The sequence below is a fragment of the Mesoplodon densirostris genome, chromosome 11 (assembly GCF_025265405.1).
Source record: "Mesoplodon densirostris isolate mMesDen1 chromosome 11, mMesDen1 primary haplotype, whole genome shotgun sequence".
Taxonomy (NCBI): domain Eukaryota; kingdom Metazoa; phylum Chordata; class Mammalia; order Artiodactyla; family Ziphiidae; genus Mesoplodon; species Mesoplodon densirostris.
In genome coordinates, this window is record NC_082671.1 from 2,622,470 (window position 1) to 2,644,327 (window position 21,858).

At 45.2% G+C, this 21,858-nt stretch overlaps 1 protein-coding gene across 1 annotated transcript in view; it reads right to left on the reverse strand.

Moving 5' to 3' along the window:
- LOC132499268 (chromatin remodeling regulator CECR2) overlaps positions 1-21,428 on the reverse strand; it is a 160,470-nt gene extending 139,042 nt beyond the window's left edge. Inside the window, exon 1 of the mRNA XM_060113759.1 lies at positions 21,303-21,428. Coding sequence (XP_059969742.1) covers positions 21,303-21,428 — 126 coding nt within the window. The remainder of the gene's footprint in view (positions 1-21,302) is intronic.
- Positions 21,429-21,858: the final 430 nt, after the last annotated feature.

The window sequence follows — 21,858 nt, forward strand, 5'->3', positions numbered from 1 at the left end:
AGCCTCACCTCCTGCAACCCCATCCACCTTGCAAAGATGGTCCTACAATACCCATATTCCCTCCCCTCTCTGGCACACTGTCTCTCTTCCGTGCTTCCACACGGGCTATCACCCCTGCCAAATGACCCTCTCTCTATACCTACCCACCTGCTGACTCTGCAGCCAGCCTTCCAGGCTCTGGGGAAGCTTTGAAACCTTCCCAATTCCCCTCGACAGGCTCAACTATTAGTTTTTTTTTTTTTTTTTTTTTTTAAGCTACTAGCTTCTGCTGTATTGTGCACACTTCCATTTTACCAGACATCTTATTGTGCTACAACAGTCTGTTTGAACATTTATCTCTATAATATCTCCAACTAGCTCTTCAATTTTGTGGGCAGTGACTACATCTTTTGCCTCACTTTCTGGTACCTGTCAGTGTACAGAGCTATCCTCTCAAGGGTAACTTGATTGACTGATGTTCGTAGGTTTCTCTTCTTCTCAATCAAAAAGATAAATTCCCTTACCCAAGTGATCAAAATAAGTATCACTAACAGTAAGCAACTTGAAACTGCAGCTTTTGATGTGAAACAGTATGTACCCCACAACACATACGAAGTAGTCTTAACAAAAATGTTTAACTGGAATCTAATCTTGAGTTAACAGAAAAATCTAAAACACGGAATATTCTATAAGACAACTGACCCAGACTCTTCAATGGGTACGAAAAGCAAAAAGTCAAGGGACTACTCTAGATGAAAAGAAATTAAATCATATCCAGGTACAAAGCATGAAACCTTGACCAAAACCAAACCAACGATGAAGGATATTTTTGTGATGGGGGCAGGGTGAGGGTCTGAGTATTAGATTAGATAATGTTATGAAATATTATTAAGTAATATTATGAAACAGTTTTTAATTTTCCTTAGAAGTGTTAATAGTATTGTGGTTGTACAGGAGAACATTCTTATTTTTATACTATTCTTAGGCAATGTATGCTGAAGTATTTAAGAGTGAAAGGTCATGATGTATGCATGACAAAAAAGTGAATATTTGTGTTTATATATAGTGTGTATACACACATACAGAGAGAGAGGGGGGAAAAAGAAAAGAGAAACAAATGTGGAAAATGATAACTGTTGAATCGAAATGAACACTATCCGGGTGTTCATTGTACCATTCTTTCAAATTTTCTGTAGGTCTGAAATCTTTCAAAATAAAAACTAAATTAAAAAATAAATTCACATAATCAAGTGATTTGTCTACACAACATCAAAATTAATGGACTTACTGACTCCTCCACTGAAAAGACTTTTTGATGTAATTCAAGAACATTCTAATCTAAACAGCTTCAGATGAAGTGTTTAATCTATACACTGAAAACACCACAGCCAGGGACTTCCCTGGTGGTCCAGTGGCTAAGACTCCTTGCTCCCAATGCAGGGGGCCTGGGTTCGATCCCTGGTCAGGGAAGTAGATCCTGCATGCCACAACGAAGACCCAGCACAGCCAAATAAATAATATTAAAAAAACAAATAAACAAATAAAAAAACACCACAGCCACACAATGAAGTACAGCCTCCAAACCTCGAACTCTCTGAGGCTGCAAGACCTCTGCTTCTAGTTCCCGCTTCTCTTTCAAGTCCTGGTTCTGTGTAACTGCTCACGTGGACAGTCAGTCAGAAGAACTAGTCATCTCACCCACTGCTGCCATTAACTAGCCAAGCAACCTTGGGCGAGCTACTTAGTCCACATTTTCGGGTGTGCATCACTCACTTGAGAGATGACCACCAAAGTACCTTCTGGCTCTGAGATCTTGAACCCAGTCTTACTTCCTTAACTGACATTTTCATAATCACAGATTCATATGCAGTTCTAAGAAATAATACAGAGAAACTTGTGCTCTTTGCTCCCTTTCCTCCAGCGCTAACATTCTCCACAACTATAGCATTACCACCAGGGTATGGTAGTGATATCAATACCATCCACTGATCTTTTTCCAATTTCTCCAGTTTTACTTGTACTAATCTGCATATGAGTGCACATTCACAACTTTTTATCCCATTAATCATTAAGTACTTAAGGAAGCGACTGTAAAATAAGCAAACTGATTGTTTCTGCTTTGTAAATTATCTTGTACCAACTGTTTCAATAACCTAGTCTTTATTTTCATCATCAGAGTCCCTCCTTCAGAGGAAAAGCTAACACACACAATGCCAATGCTTCTGCAGCACCACTGCAGCCAACTTTTGAGGAGAATCCCCGTTCAACAGCCTAGAAGGAAGATTTGTCTTTTCCAACACAGAATGATTCTCTATGCTCCAGAATTAAGCTGGAAAAAGAAATCAGACTTTACTTCTAAGAATTAGTCCTCTAGACTGTCCCAGACAAAACAGTTGCATGCAAATAGAGAAATAACACTTACTTCTTAGAAATTAAATGAAGAGCGATAAAAATACTTCTCATACACTGTCAACAAAACATGTAAAAAGCAACTATAAAACCTCTAGAAGAAAACACAGAAGAAATTCTTGGTGATCTTAGGTTAGGCTACGATTTCTTAAATATGATGCCAAAAGCATGATCCAAAAAAGAAAAACTGGATACGTTGGACTTCTCAAATTTACAATGTTCTGCCATTCAAGAGACACTTTTGGAGGATTCCCTGGTGGCCTAGTGGTTAGGATTCCAGGCCTTCACAGCTGTGGCCCAGGTTTAATCCCTGGTCAGGGAACTGAGATCCCCCAAGCCACAAGGTGCGGCCAAAAAAGAAAACAAAAAAAGAGAGAGCAAGACACACTGTTAAAAAAGACAAGCCCTAGAATAGGAGAAAATATTTTCCCAGTGTGTATCTTATAAAGAACTTCTATTGCAAATAAATGAAAAACTCTCAAAACTCAAGATTAAGAAAACAACCCAAGTTTTCAAATGGGCAACAGATTTTAAAAGATACTTCTCCAAAGTATTATGGATGGCAAAGCAGCACATGGAAACACGCTCAGTACAATTAGTCACGAGATACATGTCAATTCAAAACACACCGGGATAGCAGTACACGCCTATGAGAACAGCTTTCAAAACAACAACACTGACAGTGACAAACACCGGACGCAGAGGAACCGGGCGGCTCACACATGCTGGAGGGACACCAGGAACAGCCAGAGTGTTGTCCAAAGTGAACCGCACAGTTACCAGGGCTCAACAATCCTACTCCGAGGTAGTCAGGCTAACAGCTGTGTGTGAATGCTTAGACAACTTTATGTGTGATCACCTGAACCAGAAACAGCTCACACGTTCTTCTACTGGTGAATGGATAAACAAACTGGTCTGCCCCAACACTGGAATATTAGTTGGCAATAAAAGGAACGAAGCGCTGACACATGCCACGACAGGGACTAGCCTCAAATGCACTCTGCCAAGTAAAAGACACCAAACTCAAAGGGCTACATACTGTACGGTTCCACTTGTACGACAGCGTAAATGACTGCCTAGGGCTAGAGGAAATGGTCAATTACCAAGTGGCATAAGGAAAATTTCTTGCGGGATGAAGCTGTTCTATACCTTGATTGGGGTAGTGGTTATACAACTGTAAAAAGCCACAGAAATGTACACCAAACATGGGGGTGTCCATATGTATAAATTATACATCAATTAAAATAATTTAAAAGGAAATTTGTTTGGAAAACAATTTGGCAGATTCTTACAAAGTTAAATATACACTTACATACAACCCAGCAATTCACAGCTACAGATTTACTCAAGAGAATTGAGAACAAATATCCACACAAAGACTTGTGATATGTGTATATGTGAATATACTCAGCACTTATATTCAGTTGCCAAACCTGGAAACAACCCAAATGTCCATCCATAGGAGAACAACAGGAAATTGGATAACCTGCAGTACAGCCATACAGTGGAATACTATTTAGCAGTTAAAAGATTAACCACTGGGCTTCCCTGATGGCGCAGTGGTTGGGAGTCTGCCTGCCGATGCAGGGGACGCGGGTTCGTGCCCTGGTCTGGGAGGATCCCCCATGCCGCGGAGCGGCTGGGCCCGTGAGCCATGGCCGCTGAGCCTGCGCGTCCGGAGCCTGTGCTCCGCAACGGGAGAGGCCATAACAGTGAGAGGCCCGCGTACCGTACCACAAAAAAAAAAAAAAAAAAAAAAGATTAACCACTGAGACACACAACTATATGGATGCATCTTAAAATCATGCTGACTGAAAGAAGCCAGATACAAAGGAACACAGACTGTGAGATTATTTATGTGAAATTCTAGAAATGGCCAACTAATCTATAGTCACAGAAAGCAGATCAGTGATTGAGACCAAAGTGGGAGTCAACTGCCAAGGGACACAAAGAAAATTTGGCGGGGACAGAAATGTTCCATACCTTTTTTTTTGGCCGCACTGCACAGCTTACGGGATCTTATTCCCTGACCAGGGATGGAACCCGAATGCACTCCCTCGGCAGTGAAAGCACAGAGTCCTAACCACTGGACCACCAGGGAACTCCCCCAAAATGTTTGGTTTTTTTTTTTTAATAGATTTATTTATTTTTGGCTGCGTTGGGTCTTCCTTGCTGCGCGAGGGCTTTCTCTAGTTGCTGTGAGCTGGGGCTACTCTTTGTTGCGGTATACGGGTTTCTCATTGTGGTGACTTTTCTTGCTGCGGAGCATTGGCTCTAGGAGCGCGGGCTTCAGTAGTTGTGGCTCGAGGGCTCTAGAGCGCAGGCTCAGTAGCTGTGACATACAGGCTTAGTTGCTCCGCGCCATGTGGGATCTTCCCGGATCAGGGCTCGAACCCGTGTCCCCTGCATTGGCAGGAGGATTCTTAACCACTGTGCCACCAGGGAAGCCCCCCCGCCAAAAGTGTTCTATACCTTGATTGGAGTAGTGGTTGTTACAAGGGTGCATACATTGGTCAAAACTCAAACTACACATTTAAAAAAGGTACAACTTTGGGCTTCCCTGGTGGCGCAGTGGTTGAGAGTCCGCCTGCCGATGCAGGGTACACGGGTTCGTGCCCCGGTCCGGGAGGATCCCACATGCCGCGGAGCGGCTGGGCCCATGAGCCATGGCCGCTGAGCCTGCATGTCTGGATCCTGTGCTCCACAGCGGGAGGGGCCGCAGCAGTGAGAGGCCTGCGTGCCGCAAAAAAAAAAAAAAAAGGTACAACTTTACTGTATTTAAATTACAGTAAATAAAAGTTACTGTACAGTTAATAAAACTGATTTAAAAACACAATGTTAATGAACAATCTGAAAATGAAAACAATTCCACTCACAAATAGCAACAAAAAGAAAATATTTCAGAATATATTTAACAAAAGCACAAAAACTTACACTCAGAAAATTATAAAATATTGTTCAAAGAAATTAAAAATAGGAAAACACCCCATATTCATGGATTAGAAGACTTATTGTCAAAATGGCAATACCCCCTACACTGATGAACAGATTCGACCAAATCCGTATCAGAATCCCAGCTGCTATCTTCGCAGAAACTGACAAACCGATTCTAAAGGGACCTGGTGTAGCCAAAACAGTCCTGAACAAGAACAGAGGACCCACACTCCTGAATTTCAACACTCACTACAAAGCATCATTAATCAAGACAGTGTTAGTACTCGCACAAGGACAGACATATAGATCAGTGAAACAGAATTCAGGGTCTAGAAATAAACCTATATATATATATATATATATATATCCATGGTCAACTGATGTTTGACAAGGGTGCCAAGACACTTTGATGGGGAAAGAACAGTCTTTTCAACAAATGGTGCTGGGGCAGCTGGACAGCCACCTGAGAAAGAATGAAGTTGAACCCTTACCTCACGTCATAAGTAAAAATTAATGCAAAGTGGATCAAAGACCAAAATACTATAAAACTATGCTACATATTATAAAACTCTCAGAAGAAAACATGGGGTATAATCTTCATGACCTTGGATTTAGCAAAGGATTCTTAGATATGACAGCAAAAGCATGAGCAACAAAAGAAAAAATAGATCAATTTAAAGCTTTTGTTCTTCAGGGAATTCCCTGGCGGTCCAGTGGTTAGGACTCGGCTCTTTCACTGCCATGGCCTGAGTTCAACCCCTGGTTGGGGAACTAAGATCCTGCAAGCCACGTGGCACGGCCAAAAAGAAAAATTGAAAAAATTTTGGGAAAAAAAACTTTGTTCTTCAAAGGACACCATCAAGAAAGTAAAGACGACCCATAGAATGGGAGAAAATATTTGCAGAGCACATATCTGATAAGGGACTTATATCTAGGATATATAAAGAACTCTTATAACTCCACAATAAGCAGACACCCCAATTTTAAAATGGGCAAAGAATCTGAATATATATTTCTCCAAGAAAGATACATAAATGGCCAATAAGCAAATGAAAAGACTCTCAACATCATTAGTCATCAGGGAAATGCACATCAAGACACTACTTCACACTAACCAGATGGCTAGACTCAAGGAGTCAGATAACAAGAATGTGGAGAAACTGGAACCCTGGTAGGAACAGAAAATGCTACAGCCTCTTTGGTAAACAGGCAGTTTCTCAAATGATCAAACACAGTTACCATATGACCCAGCAACTCCACTCCTGGGTATATACCCAAGAGAACTGAAAACATGTCCATACACAAAAAAAGTACACCAATGTTCATAGCAGCACTATTCATAAAGCCAAAGGTGGAAACAACCTAAATATCCATCAACAGGTAAATATAGTAGAATATATCCATACAATGGGAGGTTATTATTCAGCTATGAAAAGGAATGAAGTACTGATCTACAACATGGACGAGCCTTGAAAAAGTGATGCTGAGTGAAAAAAGCCAGTCACAGAAGACCACATACTGTACGATCCCATTCATTATGAAAACTCAGAAGAGGGTATCTATAGAAACAGAAAGTAGATTAGTGGTTGCTCGTGGCTGGGGAGGGAGATGGGAAATAGAGTTGGTAACAGCAAAGGGTATGGGTTCTTTTTGAGGTACTGAAAATGTTCTAAAATTGACTGTGGTGATGGCTGTACCCATCTATGAATACACTAAAACCAAAATTATACTCTTTAAGTGGGTGAATTGTATGGAATATGAATTATGTCTCTAGGAAGCTATTAAAAACCTGTACTCAGCAATCACTTTAATCCACGTAAGCATGTGACTGATTTTCTTTTTACAATTTTATTGCCTTTTGACTTCAAAATAAGTAAATGAGCAATCTCACAAACATCTTTATTATTTAATTCCTTTCTTCCAAATGATTGTGTTAAAACATTATCATAATTCTAAATCTAAAATGAGGACTTCCTAGTGATCCAGTGGTTAAGACTCCACGTTTCCACTGCAAGTGCCACACTTTGAGCCCTGGTAGGAGAAGATCCCCCATGTCTAGCAAAAAAAAAAAAAAAAAAACTTAATGATAATAGTTACCAGGTGTACAAATCTGTGTGTGCCAGGCCCTCCTATGCCTCAGCTCATTTGAATCTCAGCATAACCCTATGGAATAAGCCAGTAACTTGCCAACGAAGAAGCTGAGGCTCAGAGAGGTAGCTTGCCCCCACCTTAAGCACAGCCTGGACTGGAGCCAGTATTATTCCAATGAACTCTCTTTTTTCCTTATTATTTCACCTAATATACCTGCAGCTTGAAATTTAAATCATTTTACCAATTTTTCCTTATTACTAGAATAAATGGGTTGGCTTCAATCTGCTTAAAAACTATCCCCTTGGGACTTCCCTGGTGGTGCAGTGGTTAAGAATCCGCCTGCCAATGCAGGGGACACGGGTTCGAACCCTGGTCCGGGAAGATCCCACATGCCACGGAGCAACTAAGCCTGTGCGCCACAACTACTGAGCCTGCGCTCTAGAGCCACAACTACTGAGGCTGCGTGCCGCAACTACTGAAGCCCAAGCGCCTAGAGCCCGTGCTCGGCAACAAGAAAAGCCACTGCAATGAGAAGCCCGCGCACTGCAATGAAGAGTAGCCCCCACTCACCCCAACTAGAGGAAGCCTGCGCGCAGCAACCAAGACCCAACGTAGCCAAAAATGAATGAATGAATGAATGAATGAAAAATTAAAAAAAAAAAAACTATCCCCCTAACAACCAAACAAATGTGTGATCCGGGATAGAGGTGAGGGACAACATCTCTAAAAGTCACTGTGGGGACAAGTGAGGATGTCTGGATATGGATATTATTACAAAATTATTAATTTTCTTAAATGTGAACATCCTGATGTGGTCATGTGGGAGAGGGTCCCTATTTTTATGAAGCACATGGCAAAGTATTTTTGGGGGGAGGGAAGTAACATCACATTGCCAACTTACTGTCTAATGGTTCAACAAAAAAGAAGGGACTTCCGGGCTTCCCTGGTGGCGCAGTGGTTGAGAGCCCGCCTGCCAATGCAGGGGACACGGGTTCGTGCCCCGGTCCGGGAAGATCCCACATGCCGCGGAGCGGCTTGGCCCGTGAGCCATGGCCACTGAGCCTGCGCGTCAGCGTCCGGAGCCTGTGGTCCGCAACGGGAGAGGCCACAACAGCGAGAGGCCCGCGTACCGCAAAAAAAAAAAAAAAAAAAAGAAGGGACTTCACTGGTGGCGCAGTGGTTAAGAATCTGCCTGCCAATGCAGGGGACACGGGTTCGAGTGAAGCCACCGCAATGAGAAGCCCGCGCACTGCAACGAAGAGTTACCCCAGCTTGCCACAACTAGAGAAAGCCCACGTGCAGCAACGAAGCCCCAACACAGCCAAAAATAAATAAATTAAAAATAAGTAAATAAATCAAAATTAAAAAGAAAAGAAAACATAAAGCTAATGTGGTAAAAGGTTACCAACCGGTGAATCTAAAGTAAAGGTATGCAGGGCTCACCTCTATTTGTCTTCAAACTTCACTGCACGTTTGAAACTTCTCAAAGTATAAAGAAAAAATAAGATCTGAAGCTTTAAAAAATTATTTCACTTTGTGAAAATTACTATATCAAATGCTTATTCACTTAGATGAAATTTCCAAGAAAATAAATTTATAAAATTATACTCTTATCAGACACCATAAACAGTTTTGAATCAAACACTTAAAATCTGTGAATGAAAACTATGAATGCCAACTGATAAACGTAAAAAGAATGATGTAATTTGAAAATAACTATTTGGCAACTATGATGTACTGATTGACTCAGGCAAAGAAGCATGCAAGGATTAAAATGGGTGAAATTTTGATGAGAAACAGGATGTTTACATAGCCTCTCCCCACCAGGTATGTACTAATTATAAGGGAAAAACAGTAACTTCACAGAGGAGAGAGCTGGCAGACACCACCTCAAACCAAGCAATGAAAGTTAATAATAACCATCACCATGGGACCAAGTGACACCACGTGACTCCTGATATGATGCCCTAAGGACACACCACTTCTTTAGTACACCTGCCAAAACACAGGACCTGAATCTCATCATGAGAGTGCATACAACAAACCCAAATTGAGGGACAGTCTCAATTCCAAAAGGTCAAGGTTATGAAAGACAAAAACTGAAAAACCACTCTAGGCTAACAGAGCTGAAAGAGACCCAACAGTTAAATGCAACACATGATCCTAGATTGAAAACCCTAGCCAGCAAAATAATTTCTAAAATAATACTGTATTTAAAATCATAAAAATAAAGAAAAATCATAAAAATATATAAATTATACATTAATATTTTTGGGTCAGTTGACAATATGATATACTAGTATCTAGAAATTTTATTCAGTATTAATTCCCTGATTTTGATAATTGTACTATGGTTATGTAAGAAAATGTCTGTGTTTTTAAGGCATAAAAACACAGAAGTGTTTAGGAGTAAGGAGTATCATGTCTGCAACTTACTGTCAGGGAACAGACTGGTGGTTCCCAGAAGCAGGGGTGGGTGTAATGGGTAAAGAGGGTAAACAGGCACAAACCTCCATTTATAAAATAAGTAAGTCCTGGGGATGTAATATACAGCATGGTGACTATGGTTAATAACACTGTACTGTACAAGCAAAAGTTGCTGAGAGTAGATCTTAAAAAGTTCTCATCACAAGAAAGGAAATTTGTAGCTATGTGCAGTGTGGGATGTTAACTAAACTTGCTGTGGTGATCAGTTCTTAACATATGCAAATATGTTATCATTATACTGTTCACCTGAAACTAATGTTGTATGTCAATTGTATCTCAATTTTAAAAAAGGATAGGTGGATGCATAAGAAACACCAAGCAGTGCCTGGAGTGCCCACAGTGGGCACCAAATTCATGTTAGCTTTTGTCATGAAATGCAAGATAAAAATTGACTATGAAGAAAATTCAAAACTTAAGACTTCAAATATAGAGGGCAATAAGAGAAGTCTAATGAACAAAAACACTAATCCTATCTTGGGAAGAAAAAAATCTTTCTGTTCATGGCTGTTATGATAGTAAACAACTAAAAATAACCTCAATGCTCCACTGAGGATTGGTTAAATAAATCAGAGCATAAGTGCTCCACAGCTATTAAAGTCATAACGTATGCTATGAAAGGGTATTCTGTGTCATGTAATATTGTTAACTGACAAAAACAGGATTCAGCAGTCTATGCAAAAGTACGAGCCTACATTTATAAAATATTTAATACATGCACATGGAGGAAAGTGAGGGGGCAAGGCGTACAGAGTCCCTCAGATGCCTGGGGGTTCCTGCAGGATGGACACCAATGAGCTGGGGCTGGAGTCTTCCTATTAATTCCCCTAATGCTGGGTCTCTCTCAAGTTTCTGCTCCTTCACATGCAAGAATTTGGTTTGCATCGTGGCTTCTCACTGTGACCTTTTAACTGCTTTTCCACACTAACTTGATAACCCTCGTATTTCCTAAGTTACAATCCCAAGAATGGGAATTTGATTGATCCAGTTCATCTTTTCTGGCAAGATGTGTCAGATTACCAGCCAGGATATAGACTTACTTCAGCCGGGAGGAGGGAAAAGGGGCAAAGGGCAGGTAGAGCAGCCAGATAATCTCCAAAAATTTTTGTAGACCTAGGTGGCAGATAAGACAAACAAATAAACAGAAGAACTACTCCTTTCTGTTGAGCTGTCACTTCCCCAGGCGTGGGGAACTGTGATTAGAAAGAACATGTCACACTGATACCTGACTATCTTATTTGTACATAAACTGCCATTACGGAAGAATGAGTCCCATTAAGTAGCAGTCATACAAATCATTAAATACTTAACAGAGAAAAACTAAAAACTGAAGAACTCCAAACAATCAATAGATAAGCAAAAGTAAATCTAAAATTCTAATGATAAAAGGGGTACATTTCTGGGCCCAGATTTTCAGTTTCATTTTCCTATACAGGAAGCTAAAACAAGGAGCAACTGGCAATCCTAGAGGTGGGGTCACTACCACCCCACTCCCAACAATCAGAAGGGGATAGAAGAGTGAAGAGGACTGCTAGTATAAGACAGGGAGGAGAATGTGGAAACAAGCTGACTCTTCTTTAAAAAGCAGGGGATAGGTTGTCCTACAATTGACCTCTTCAGTACAGCACTAAAACATTAACATAGGAGAAACTGGGGTTTCTTTTTATAATATTACATATTACTTGTGAAAAAGTTTTTTCCAAAAAGTTCATTCCTGGGCTTCCCTGGTGGCTCAGTGGTTAAGAATCCGCCTGCCAATGCAGGAGACACGGGTACGAGCCCTGGTCTAGGAAGATCACACATGCCGCAGACCAACTAAGCCCATGCAGCACAACTACTGAGCCTGCGCTCTTGAGCCCGCGAGCCACAACTACTGAGCCCGTGTGCCACAACTACTGAAGCCCGCGCGCCTAGAGCCCATGCTCCGCAACAACAGAAGCCACCGCAATGAGAAGCCTGCACACCACGAGTAGCCCCCGCTCACCGCAACCAGAGAAAAGCCCGCATGCGGCAACGAAGACCCAACGCAGCCAAAATAAATAAAATAAATTGTTTTAAAAAGTTCATTCTTTTCCACCATTCTCTTAAGCCTCCTCGAGAGCTCTTTTCCTCTCTCATTCCAGGACAATGTAGTTTTAGCCTTTCCCTCTTGCCCTTCCCAACAGCCTTCTCTGAAGTCATCTCCAGCCTCTTTAAATCGCCAACTCGACGTACAATTGATTTTCAATTGTAATTTTCCTGTACTTCCCTGCATCACTCAGCAATGCAGACCCTGGAGCTATGCAAACCATCCTGTAACCACTGCGCTTAAGGACATTGTCACTGAGAAGCATACCTGCCAGGATCCTCCAGACCACGTGTTGTAGGACAGTCCACAGAGTTTTTTAAGTCACTGTGAGTACAGCATTCCATTACTTGCAGCCAAAAACATCCTTACCAGATACCACCCTCTCTATGCACCCAACACTGTCAGTCACCTAGTCGCACTATTCAAAGCCAGTGACAAAGGTCCTTTCCTGTTACCGCTACCTGCAGCATTTCACAACCACTCCACTCCTAGAGTTAAGCCCAGTTACCAATACCAGACTTAATCTAAAACATTTAGTACCCAGGACATTCTTAGTCTAAAACTTTGTTGTCATTCTTGTCCAAAACTTCACTGCCTGAATAAAAGAGATTAACATGAGTGGGCCTGGCATTCCAGGCTTGCTGCAGCGTCCCACCTCCTGTCTCTCAACCTCATTTTTCACTAGCCCTCCAAATGAGAGGACTCTGATCGCGCTGCGCTGACTCACTGTGACGCCCCTCCCAGCCCTGCCTCCCGCAAGAAGCACATCACTCACGAGCCCTGTGGCCTCTGAGCTCCTGCAGCCATCGCTGCCACCCAGCCATTCACCCTTTCCTCCCTCACAACATACTATAATTCCCCAGGGCAGCAGGAGAAGAGCCACCTGGTCCCATACCTCTGCAATTATTCTGGGGCCGTTAATGTTAATAAAGATGACAATAACAGAAGCGAGACGGGGATTTTAGATTCTCATTTTGTTTGTAATTCCACTATCACTTTGAAGACTTGCATAGTTCAGAAATCCAAGTAGAGTTATAGATAATGAAGAGCGCTCCATCACCAAAAGTGATGAAACTCTAGTGGTATAAGGACACAGGCATCCTCGACATTGTTTCTGAGAGACACATTTTCCATTATGTTGTTAAACCAGGCACCCAGCCTCCCTTACTGGATGCTGGGGACAGGGAGAGGAACGTTCTAACTACGTGTGGGATACTAACCCAAATCATACCAGCCTAAGAGTGGAAAAAAACTAAATCCCTTAATTATGGCACAAGTGAAATTTCTCTAAGTCACCTTCCCCCTATATAACAGTGTCCCCTAGCAAAGAACTCCAGGACACCGATTATAAAAATTGTCTCCCACACCTAAAAGACTCTGCAAACACAACCTTCCAGGGAAACAGAAGAAACACAATGGGAATGTGGGTGAGAAAAGATCCGCTAAAGAAGTAGGTCTGCTAATTTAACACATTTTCTGTCAAGCAAATCACTGTCCTCAGTGTACTGTTGCTGAAACAATGACGACTCAGGGAGGGGTGTTCATGAAAAGCAACTGGCCTGGAGAAAACACTCTCCACTCCAGCAGACCAATCACAGCACTCTCAGCTGTAAGAACTTACTCCATTCTCGGCAGTTATTAACGGGAGTTGATTTGAAGGTTCAACATTAAAAACATGAAGAGTTTATAGTAACCGTGGCTCCATCACTGCCTCTGTTTTCACTTACTTCGGGGGTCACGGGGGGCAAAGAAGGAGGCACAGTCTGCGGTGACACCATTCACACGTTCAGTCCAGGGGCCACACTCATGCAGCCAAGCCACCCGCGGAAAGCCGTAACGGCTGGGCCGGGGGCCAAAGCTGAAGTGACCGTGACAGTGTGAGACGTACCAGAACACGAGCATGTGCCTGGACCAGCCAAATGCCCATCTTCCAGTCCACGCAAGATCAGGGCACGAAACCTTCCGTACGTTTCTACATAAGCCGCACCCCGTTTCCCACGGGAGTGTGGATAACCTGCGTCACCGAGTCACTGCCGGGCGAGGTGGCGTAGGGACCAGACCCCACACCGCCGGCCGCCAGGACTCCTGGGCGCCCGAGAGCCCGCAGCGTGTCCTGCACACGGCTCGGGCCGCCACCACGCAACCTTCGCTCCCGACCAAAACGAAGCCGCATATGCACCCACGACGCGCGCGCGGTGCCGCATGAGCGGAGACCCCACGGGAAGGCGCGCCCCACGGAACAGTTACACACCTCTTACAGCCTGAGGGGCTGCGTCCTGGCAGGCGGGCGCACGCACGCACACACGCACACGTCCGCAGGCCCGCGCACGCACGCACGCACGCACACGTCCGCAGGCGCACGCACACACACACGCTAGCCCCCCTCCCCCTGCCGTCTCCGGTCCTGGGAGGCCCGAGGGAGGTCCCCCCGCTTCGTCCCTCAGGAGTCGCAGCGCCCTCTCCGCAACACCCCCCCCCCAACCAATCCTCTTCCCCTAAACGACTCCAAGAAAAGAAAAGAATTAACAAAGCATCTGTTTCCCAGATTTCTGACGTGCAGTTGCTGATGACAGCACACCAAGCACAGCAAACTCCCTTCAACCCTACACACAAAAACATCACAGGTTCACACCGGGGACTCCCTGTGGGGAGGGGCCCCCGCCCACCTCAGGGCCCGGGGTGCTTCGTGTGGCCGCGGAGGGCGGACTTTGGGAGGCGCCACGTCCTTGGCTGCACGCGGCCCCGCCACTCACGCGGCTGTAGTCCGGCCCCGAATGTCATAGTGCGAGGTTGGGAGAATCCTGAGCTTCGTACCACCATCCAACTGCTCCTGTCTCGATCTAAGAACTACGGTAAAAAACCTTCCCGAGTTTTCCGGTATAAACTAGTATTTGTTAGAGGCTCCTGTAGAGAAGACATGATGAAAGGATCCAAGAAAGAGTCCAATGAAACAGGAAAATACGGGGAAGGGGAGAAGAGATATCTGGAAAGTTTCACCGTCAAATGAGTGGCAAGCCCCAGGCCAGAACTTCAGCCGGTCTCCATTCAAAGTTGTAAGTGTGAATGCTGTTCAATTTAAGTGAACAAACAGAAGCGAACGAAAAGAACACAATTCAAGACCTGCATCCTCCTTTATGAGTTCCTCATAATCTCAAAATACAAAATCTTAGTTTGAGGACCTCGAAGACAGTGAAAACAACAATTAAGCTACCCTCAAAGTAATGTATATGCAGACAAGATCTCCACAGAAAAACAAATTCATATAATCCACAAACACATCAAGTATGGATTTGCAGCTTTAGTTTGGTACAAAACTAATTGGTAAGACACGGACCCCAACACAGCTCATAACTTTGATCCTAACCAGGGAGGTGGGTGACTTTCTGGATCAGATACCTGTGCCCTGCATGCTGAGAGACATCCGAAGGGAATCGTAGCGCGTTGGACAGAGGAAAAACCTAGGAATCCCCTAGTCCACAATTGCCTTTTTATAGACTGGGGCATCTGAAACCAAGCGATCTGCCTAAGATCACAGCTCCGGTTAATTTAACGACAGAGTGGGGGGGGGGGGGGGCCAGGCCAGGTTTCTGGCTCTCTCTGCTCGATCCCTTCTGAAAGTATTTTCAATCCCATCAACTAGTTCTAAGCCCATCTCGTTGGAAGCTGTGCCCTCTGTCCCCCACCCCCCCACCCCCGGGCCCTGTCCACACCCACTTTTCACCTGACCCGCCCTGCACACTGGCGGTCTCCCAGCACTCTGCCAGAGCCGCTCATGCTTACCCCCAGCCCAACACACCACGAGAACCCAGCACTCGGCCTCTCCTGATCGAAGGGCAGATAGGCGGCGGTACCAAATGCTGCCATGCTGCCAGATCGTATTTTAGGCTTCCCCTCTGTGTTCCAGAAAATTAAGCAAGACCAAACTGAACTTCCGTGGTGGAGTAAGTCAGGTGCTAACATGGGCTGTCCTTCAGAGATGAGAGGTTATTACCCTTTCTACAACTGGAGAAGCTCCCACTTTGAAGCTTGGAAGCTTCACGTGCAGCCAAGTGAAGATGAAGAAGAGGACTTCCTCTACAAGACACTGGTCTAGGCAGAAAAGGATCCAGTGTTCACTGTGGGTTGAGTGACACTCTGACGGAGCAGTCCCCTTTTTAGGGTTTCAAGATCTGCCCCTCTGGAATTCCCATCCTGTTCTTGGCCTTCCCTCCTCAGAGAAGGAGCACACCCTGAGTCTTAGAAGACATTTATCATCTGGTATTTTCCATTCAATAGGTTACTCTGACAAACTACTAATTTTTCTTCTTTTTTGGCAGCGCTGCGTGGCATGCGGGATCTTAGTTCCTGACCAGGGATCGAACCTGCACCCCCTGCAGTGGAAGCGCAGAGTCTTAACCACTGGACCACCAGGGAAGTCCCACAAACTACTAGTTTTTAAATAATCTTAAATCCCCTATTTCCTTCAGTCCTGCTCAAATGCCATCTTCTCAATGAGGCCACCCATACCTAATCACCCTATTTTAAATTCCAACAACCTACCCCCTCAACTTGGCTCTATGCCAGTTTGTTTATTATCTGTCTCCTTCCACTAAAGAGGGCAGCTATGTTTTTGTTATGTTCACATCTGTACCTCCAGCACCTAATACACTGCATCTAGCACATAATGGATGCTCAATAATTATTTGCTGAAAGAAACAAATGAAATCATGAACTTGTTCCTCTGTATTCAGCAGAAGTTTTTGTTTTTCTTTTAATTATTTTATCTATTTATTTACTTTTGGCTGCGTTGGGTCTTCCTTGCTGTGCGTGGGCTTTCTCTAGTTGCAGAGAGCTGGGGCTACTCTTCATTGCGGTGTGCGGGCTTCTCATTGCAGTGGCTTATCTTGTCGCGGAGCACGGGCTCTAGGCACGCGGGCTTCAGTAGTTGTGGCTCGTGGGCTCTAGAGCACAGGCTCAGTAGTTGTGGCACACGGGCTTAGTTGCTCCGCAGCATGTGGGATCTTCCCGGACCAGGGCTCGAACCCGCGTCCCCTGCATTGGCAGGCGGATTCTTAACCACTGCGCCAGCAGGGAAGTCCCAGCAGAAGTTTTAAAAAGGATCTTCTGTACCCCACGTTATTAAGAACCAAAGAACTGTACATTTGCACTGTGGAATCTTGGCCATTACTTCTATGTCTAGCTCTTCATTTTATAGATGGTGAAAATTAAAGTAGAAGCAGTGCGACGTAGCAGCAGTAGCAAAGGATTTGGTATCACGGAACCTGAGATCCAGGTGAGAGTCTGTGCAAGAAACTTAGCCTCTCTAACCTTCCAATTTCCTCATCTGCAAAATTAGGATAATTCCTACCTCCCAGTGATGGTTAAGGATGGCTGTGAATAAAATAACATTTGGAAAATGTACAAAGTACTATACAAGTGTCCTTTTTCATTAGGCTGTTTGACCTGCCGAAGGTCACAGAGGTAGTTAGGGGCAAAGCTAGTAATAAGAATTCAAGTTTCCTAACTCCTAGTCCAGGGCATCTTGTGTTGTGAAACTAGCCTTCTGGTTCCCCTATTCAAGGCCAACTTAAATCTTTCATCTAGTTTAAGGCCTTTTAACCTTTGTATGGTTGGGATCTCTTTCAAAATTTGATGAAAAGTGACAAAGTACACATATGTACACCAACACAAAATCTCCTATAACCCATCCTTAGGCCCCAGGCTCAGAGACCACTGATAGGCCTGATGTACTAATAAGTTACTCTCAGCAAGTTTTATCACTTATTTTCATGTTTGATAATTCATGCCTAGAGCTCTTGATTCAAGAGGCTGGATCCAAGGAAATACCAACAGGAATCTGAATTAAAGACACTGCCCCCAGATCATCATGCTGATGAGGTGAGGGACTTAACCCACATACAACCACAACCAGGAAGGCAAAGGATTCTGTACTCAAAGGAGGAAGCTCAAGAAAAAAAAGTAGACAGGACCATCAGATTATTTTCATCATGCCACTACTATATGAATCAGATAATTCTACGTGACCATTTTCAAATAACCACCTGGAGGCCCCATGGTTTCTTCTCTAGAGAAAATATGCCCAGAATGTTTATGATGGGATTTCCCTCTGCAACCCTACACCCACCATGATTAACTCCAGACCAGATTACTGAAGATGGTCTATCGTCCCTTACCTCTGGTTAAGTAAGACACGCTAGTCACTGTAAAGATCACTTGGCTAAAGGAAAAAAAATTAGTACTAAATCTTTTTTTCCCCTAATAAATTTACTTATTTATTTATTTATTTTTGGCTGCGTTGGGTCTCCGTTGCTGAGCACGGGCTTTCTCTAGTTGCGGTGAGCGGGGGCTACTCTTCATTGTGGTGCGCGGGCTTCTCATTGCGGTGGCTTCTCTTGTTGTGGAGCACGGGCTCTAGGCACGTGGGCTTCAGTAGTTGCAGCACGCGGGCTCAGTAGTTGTGGCTCATGGGCTCTAGAGCGCAGGCTCAGTAGTGGTGGCATCCTGGCTTAGTTGCTCCGCGGCACGTGGGATCTCCCCGGCCCAGGGCTCGAACCCATGTCCCCTGCACTGGCAGGCGGATTCTTAACCACTACACCACCAGGGAAGTCCCAGTACTAAATCTTTCGGGAGATCAATTCACCATTCTTCATTCTCGAATCAGGACAAAACGTAACCAGCCTAACCCACTAGAATGTTAAACAATTATAGAACACTTGATATAAATGAAGTGGTTCTGAATTTGATAATTTTCTGAGGCAAAGAAGGTGTGCCATGAGCTTCTTCGGTAATCCATCCAGTTAAGCAGCTAGTTATAGATATTTCATATTACCAACTACTGAATTCAGTATCATTAATCTACTGTTGTCCAGCTACACCTCAATCTCATCTGAAAAATTAAAACACCACTTAATCCAGGGCACAAAAACACGTGTGGGCATGTTTGGGAATTTCTAAATACGTTAACAGCTAACAGCTTTTACCCCTGAGTGGTGGGATACAATGTTAACAGTTAACAGCTTTTATCTCTGAGTGGTGGGATTATGGGTGATTTAATTCTCTTACCTATATTTTATATAATGATTTTCAAGTCTTATATAATGATTATGCATTGTTTTTAAAATCAGAAATTTTGAACTTAAAGCATATCTACACATTCGCAGATTTTTGGTCTGATGATTACAGGACCCGTATTTGGGCGGCAGCAACAAATAAGTCCCTAAACATATCCCAAAAAACAAGAATCTGGTATACTGACTCTTCTAAAGAAATCCTGTACATTCAAGGCTAATTAACAGAGTAAAAAGGTTTTCTTACATGCAAAAATAAAAATATCCATGCTTTGGGGACCAGTTCTCTAAGTGGGAGGTCTTGACCTCTTGCAGAATTGCAGCATGAATGCTCCCAGCCCTTCAGCTATCTAAGAGATTGCCTTGCTTTAGATAAATAGAAGCCAAGTCCTTGAAGATTCTGCTTCCTAAATTTTCTATAAATCCATTGGTTTAGCTTGGTGGTCAAGGGTAAGATGAGTTCTTTCCCACAGCTGAAAACTGGTTTCCTAAAAAAGCTGATACCCAACTTCTACCACTTGGTATTATTCATCATTTCTATCTTTTAAAGTTGCAGTAAATTAAGATTTTATAGGGCCCTTGCAGCTGTCCAACTGAGCAGTAGTATTGTTTGTTTGTTTGTTTTTAAGAAGGCTCTTCCAGTGCATCATAAACTCCAACCAAGGGATTGTTTTTCAAACTTTCAGGACAATAAACTATTAGATTAAAAAAAAATCACTTAAGCAAAATAAAAATTATTTACTTATTTAATTATACTTAGAGAATCAAAATTGACCATGTTCTCAGTGAGTTCTGCACTCACGGAGTCAAATTTGCTAGAAGCCTAAAAATTACTTTAAAAATTTTAATTTCTGACAATTACTGAGAACTTTAAGTTATTAAACTTCGCATTCATCAAAACACATGTGAAAAGGATTACACAAGAACTGCAGAGGTAAAAGTCACTATCCTTAGGTATCCATCTAGGGAACAACATCTCCAAATTATAAACAGATACGGATAATTACCAAAATACGTACACGTTGGATTCCAAATATTCATTTGTGTTTTATATACTTCAAATAGCACACATTTTAACTACAACAACCACCAAAAAAGTGTCACTTCCAAGAAATACCGGGCTCCGAAGAGAAAACACTCATCTCAAGTGGCCCTGATTATTCACCTGTAACAACGATTTTTCATTTCTGTTATACACACAGATTGGACCTCTCAGATCAGATTACATTGCCTTTAGGAATTCAAGCTGCTAATACTTAGAAACCACAGGTTCATTACTTAGAGCATAAAACGTTATTTATAGATTACTCGACTTCTGTAACAACTTCGGGCAAGATTACTTCCTTCTATTTTTCCGTCAGCAAAATCGGAATACATGGATTTTTGCAAGATGAAATTTTTCCACCGTATTTTTAGAGGGGGTTCTTAAACTCTAAACCCGAAATTCAGCAGCACCTCAGTCCTATTACGTTTCAGGGAGAAAATGGGGCAGGGGCAAGTTTAGCGGCACCACCACGGCATTGTCACCACAACACCTCCCACCGCAGCCACCATTTTGAGCAGCAGAATTAAAGTGCTGAGGATTTTCACCAACTAAAAGGAAACACGGGGTCCTCGGGACGCTTGGGGCACAAGTCCTGACGCTCGGCATTCCCTAATCTGCCGTTTCTCCTCCTCAGTCGGCGGGAGCCATCGCCCCGCTCACGTTTTTAGAAAAAGCCGTGCTCGTCCGAGTCACGTCCCAACTTTGAAAACGGCGTGCGGCGCCGGGCCCCCCGCACCCGGAGGCCGCCGCATTGTTGCCGCCCGCCCGCGCGCACCCTCCGCCACCGAGCGCGCCTCACTCGGGCGGCGGACCCACCGCCCCGCTCGCCCACCCGGCCGCGCCGGTGCCGCACCTTTGTCCGGGGCCGCGGCACCGGCCGGCCGCGCGCGCTCGACCCCAGGCGGCCGGGGGAGGGGTCGGGGCGCCGGCCAGGGGCGCCCGCCCGCTGCCCGGCCCCACAAAGCCCGCCGTCCGCTCCCCCGGCCGCCCGGCCCCGCGCCGCGCTCGCAGGGACGCCGCCGGGAGTAACGGCCCAACTTTCCCCGCCACCCGGTCCCCTCAGCACGGACCCCGACCCCCGCCCTCCCGGGCCGCCCTGGGGCGCTCCCCGCCCTCAACCCCCCACTCAGCCCCTCAGACTCAGCCCCTCAGAGGTCCCCGCGCACCCCCGCCCCCCCGAACCTCACCCGGGTTCCGACCCCCGACCTCGGCCCGGCCCGCGCACCTCAATCTCGAAGTCCGGCAGGCTGAACGCCGTGCGGAAGAGCGAGCAGAAGTGCGCGATGGCCGGCACTTCCCACCACGAGCGCAGCTCGCCCAGCCCGGCCGCGCCGCCCTCCTCGGGGCGCATCTCCGGCCGCGCCGCCGCCTCCGCGCCCGCCGCCCGCCCGCTCCCGGCGCCGCTCCGGCCGAGCTACCGAGGCGGCTGCCCCGGGCCCATCGCGCCGCGGCCCGGCCTCCCAGCCCGCACAATGTCGCCACGGCCCGCGGGGAACAGATGGGCTGGGGGCGGGCGGGGGCGGGGCTTCGTCACAACAACAACCCCGCCCCCGCCCCCGCCCGCCGCCCGCGGGCCGCGCACGGGCGGGGGAGGGGCGCCCGAGGGCCGGGAGGAGGGGCCGCGGGCGAGCACCGCCCCCCGCCCCGCCGGGCCCCGCCCCCACGTGGCCGGGGGTCGTGCCCCTCGGAGGCGGGCGGGCGGGCTGGAGGCGCCTCGTGGGGCTGCGCGCACGTGGGGCTGGGGCGGCGGTAGAGGGGGAACGGGGAAGGGCGAGGGGGAA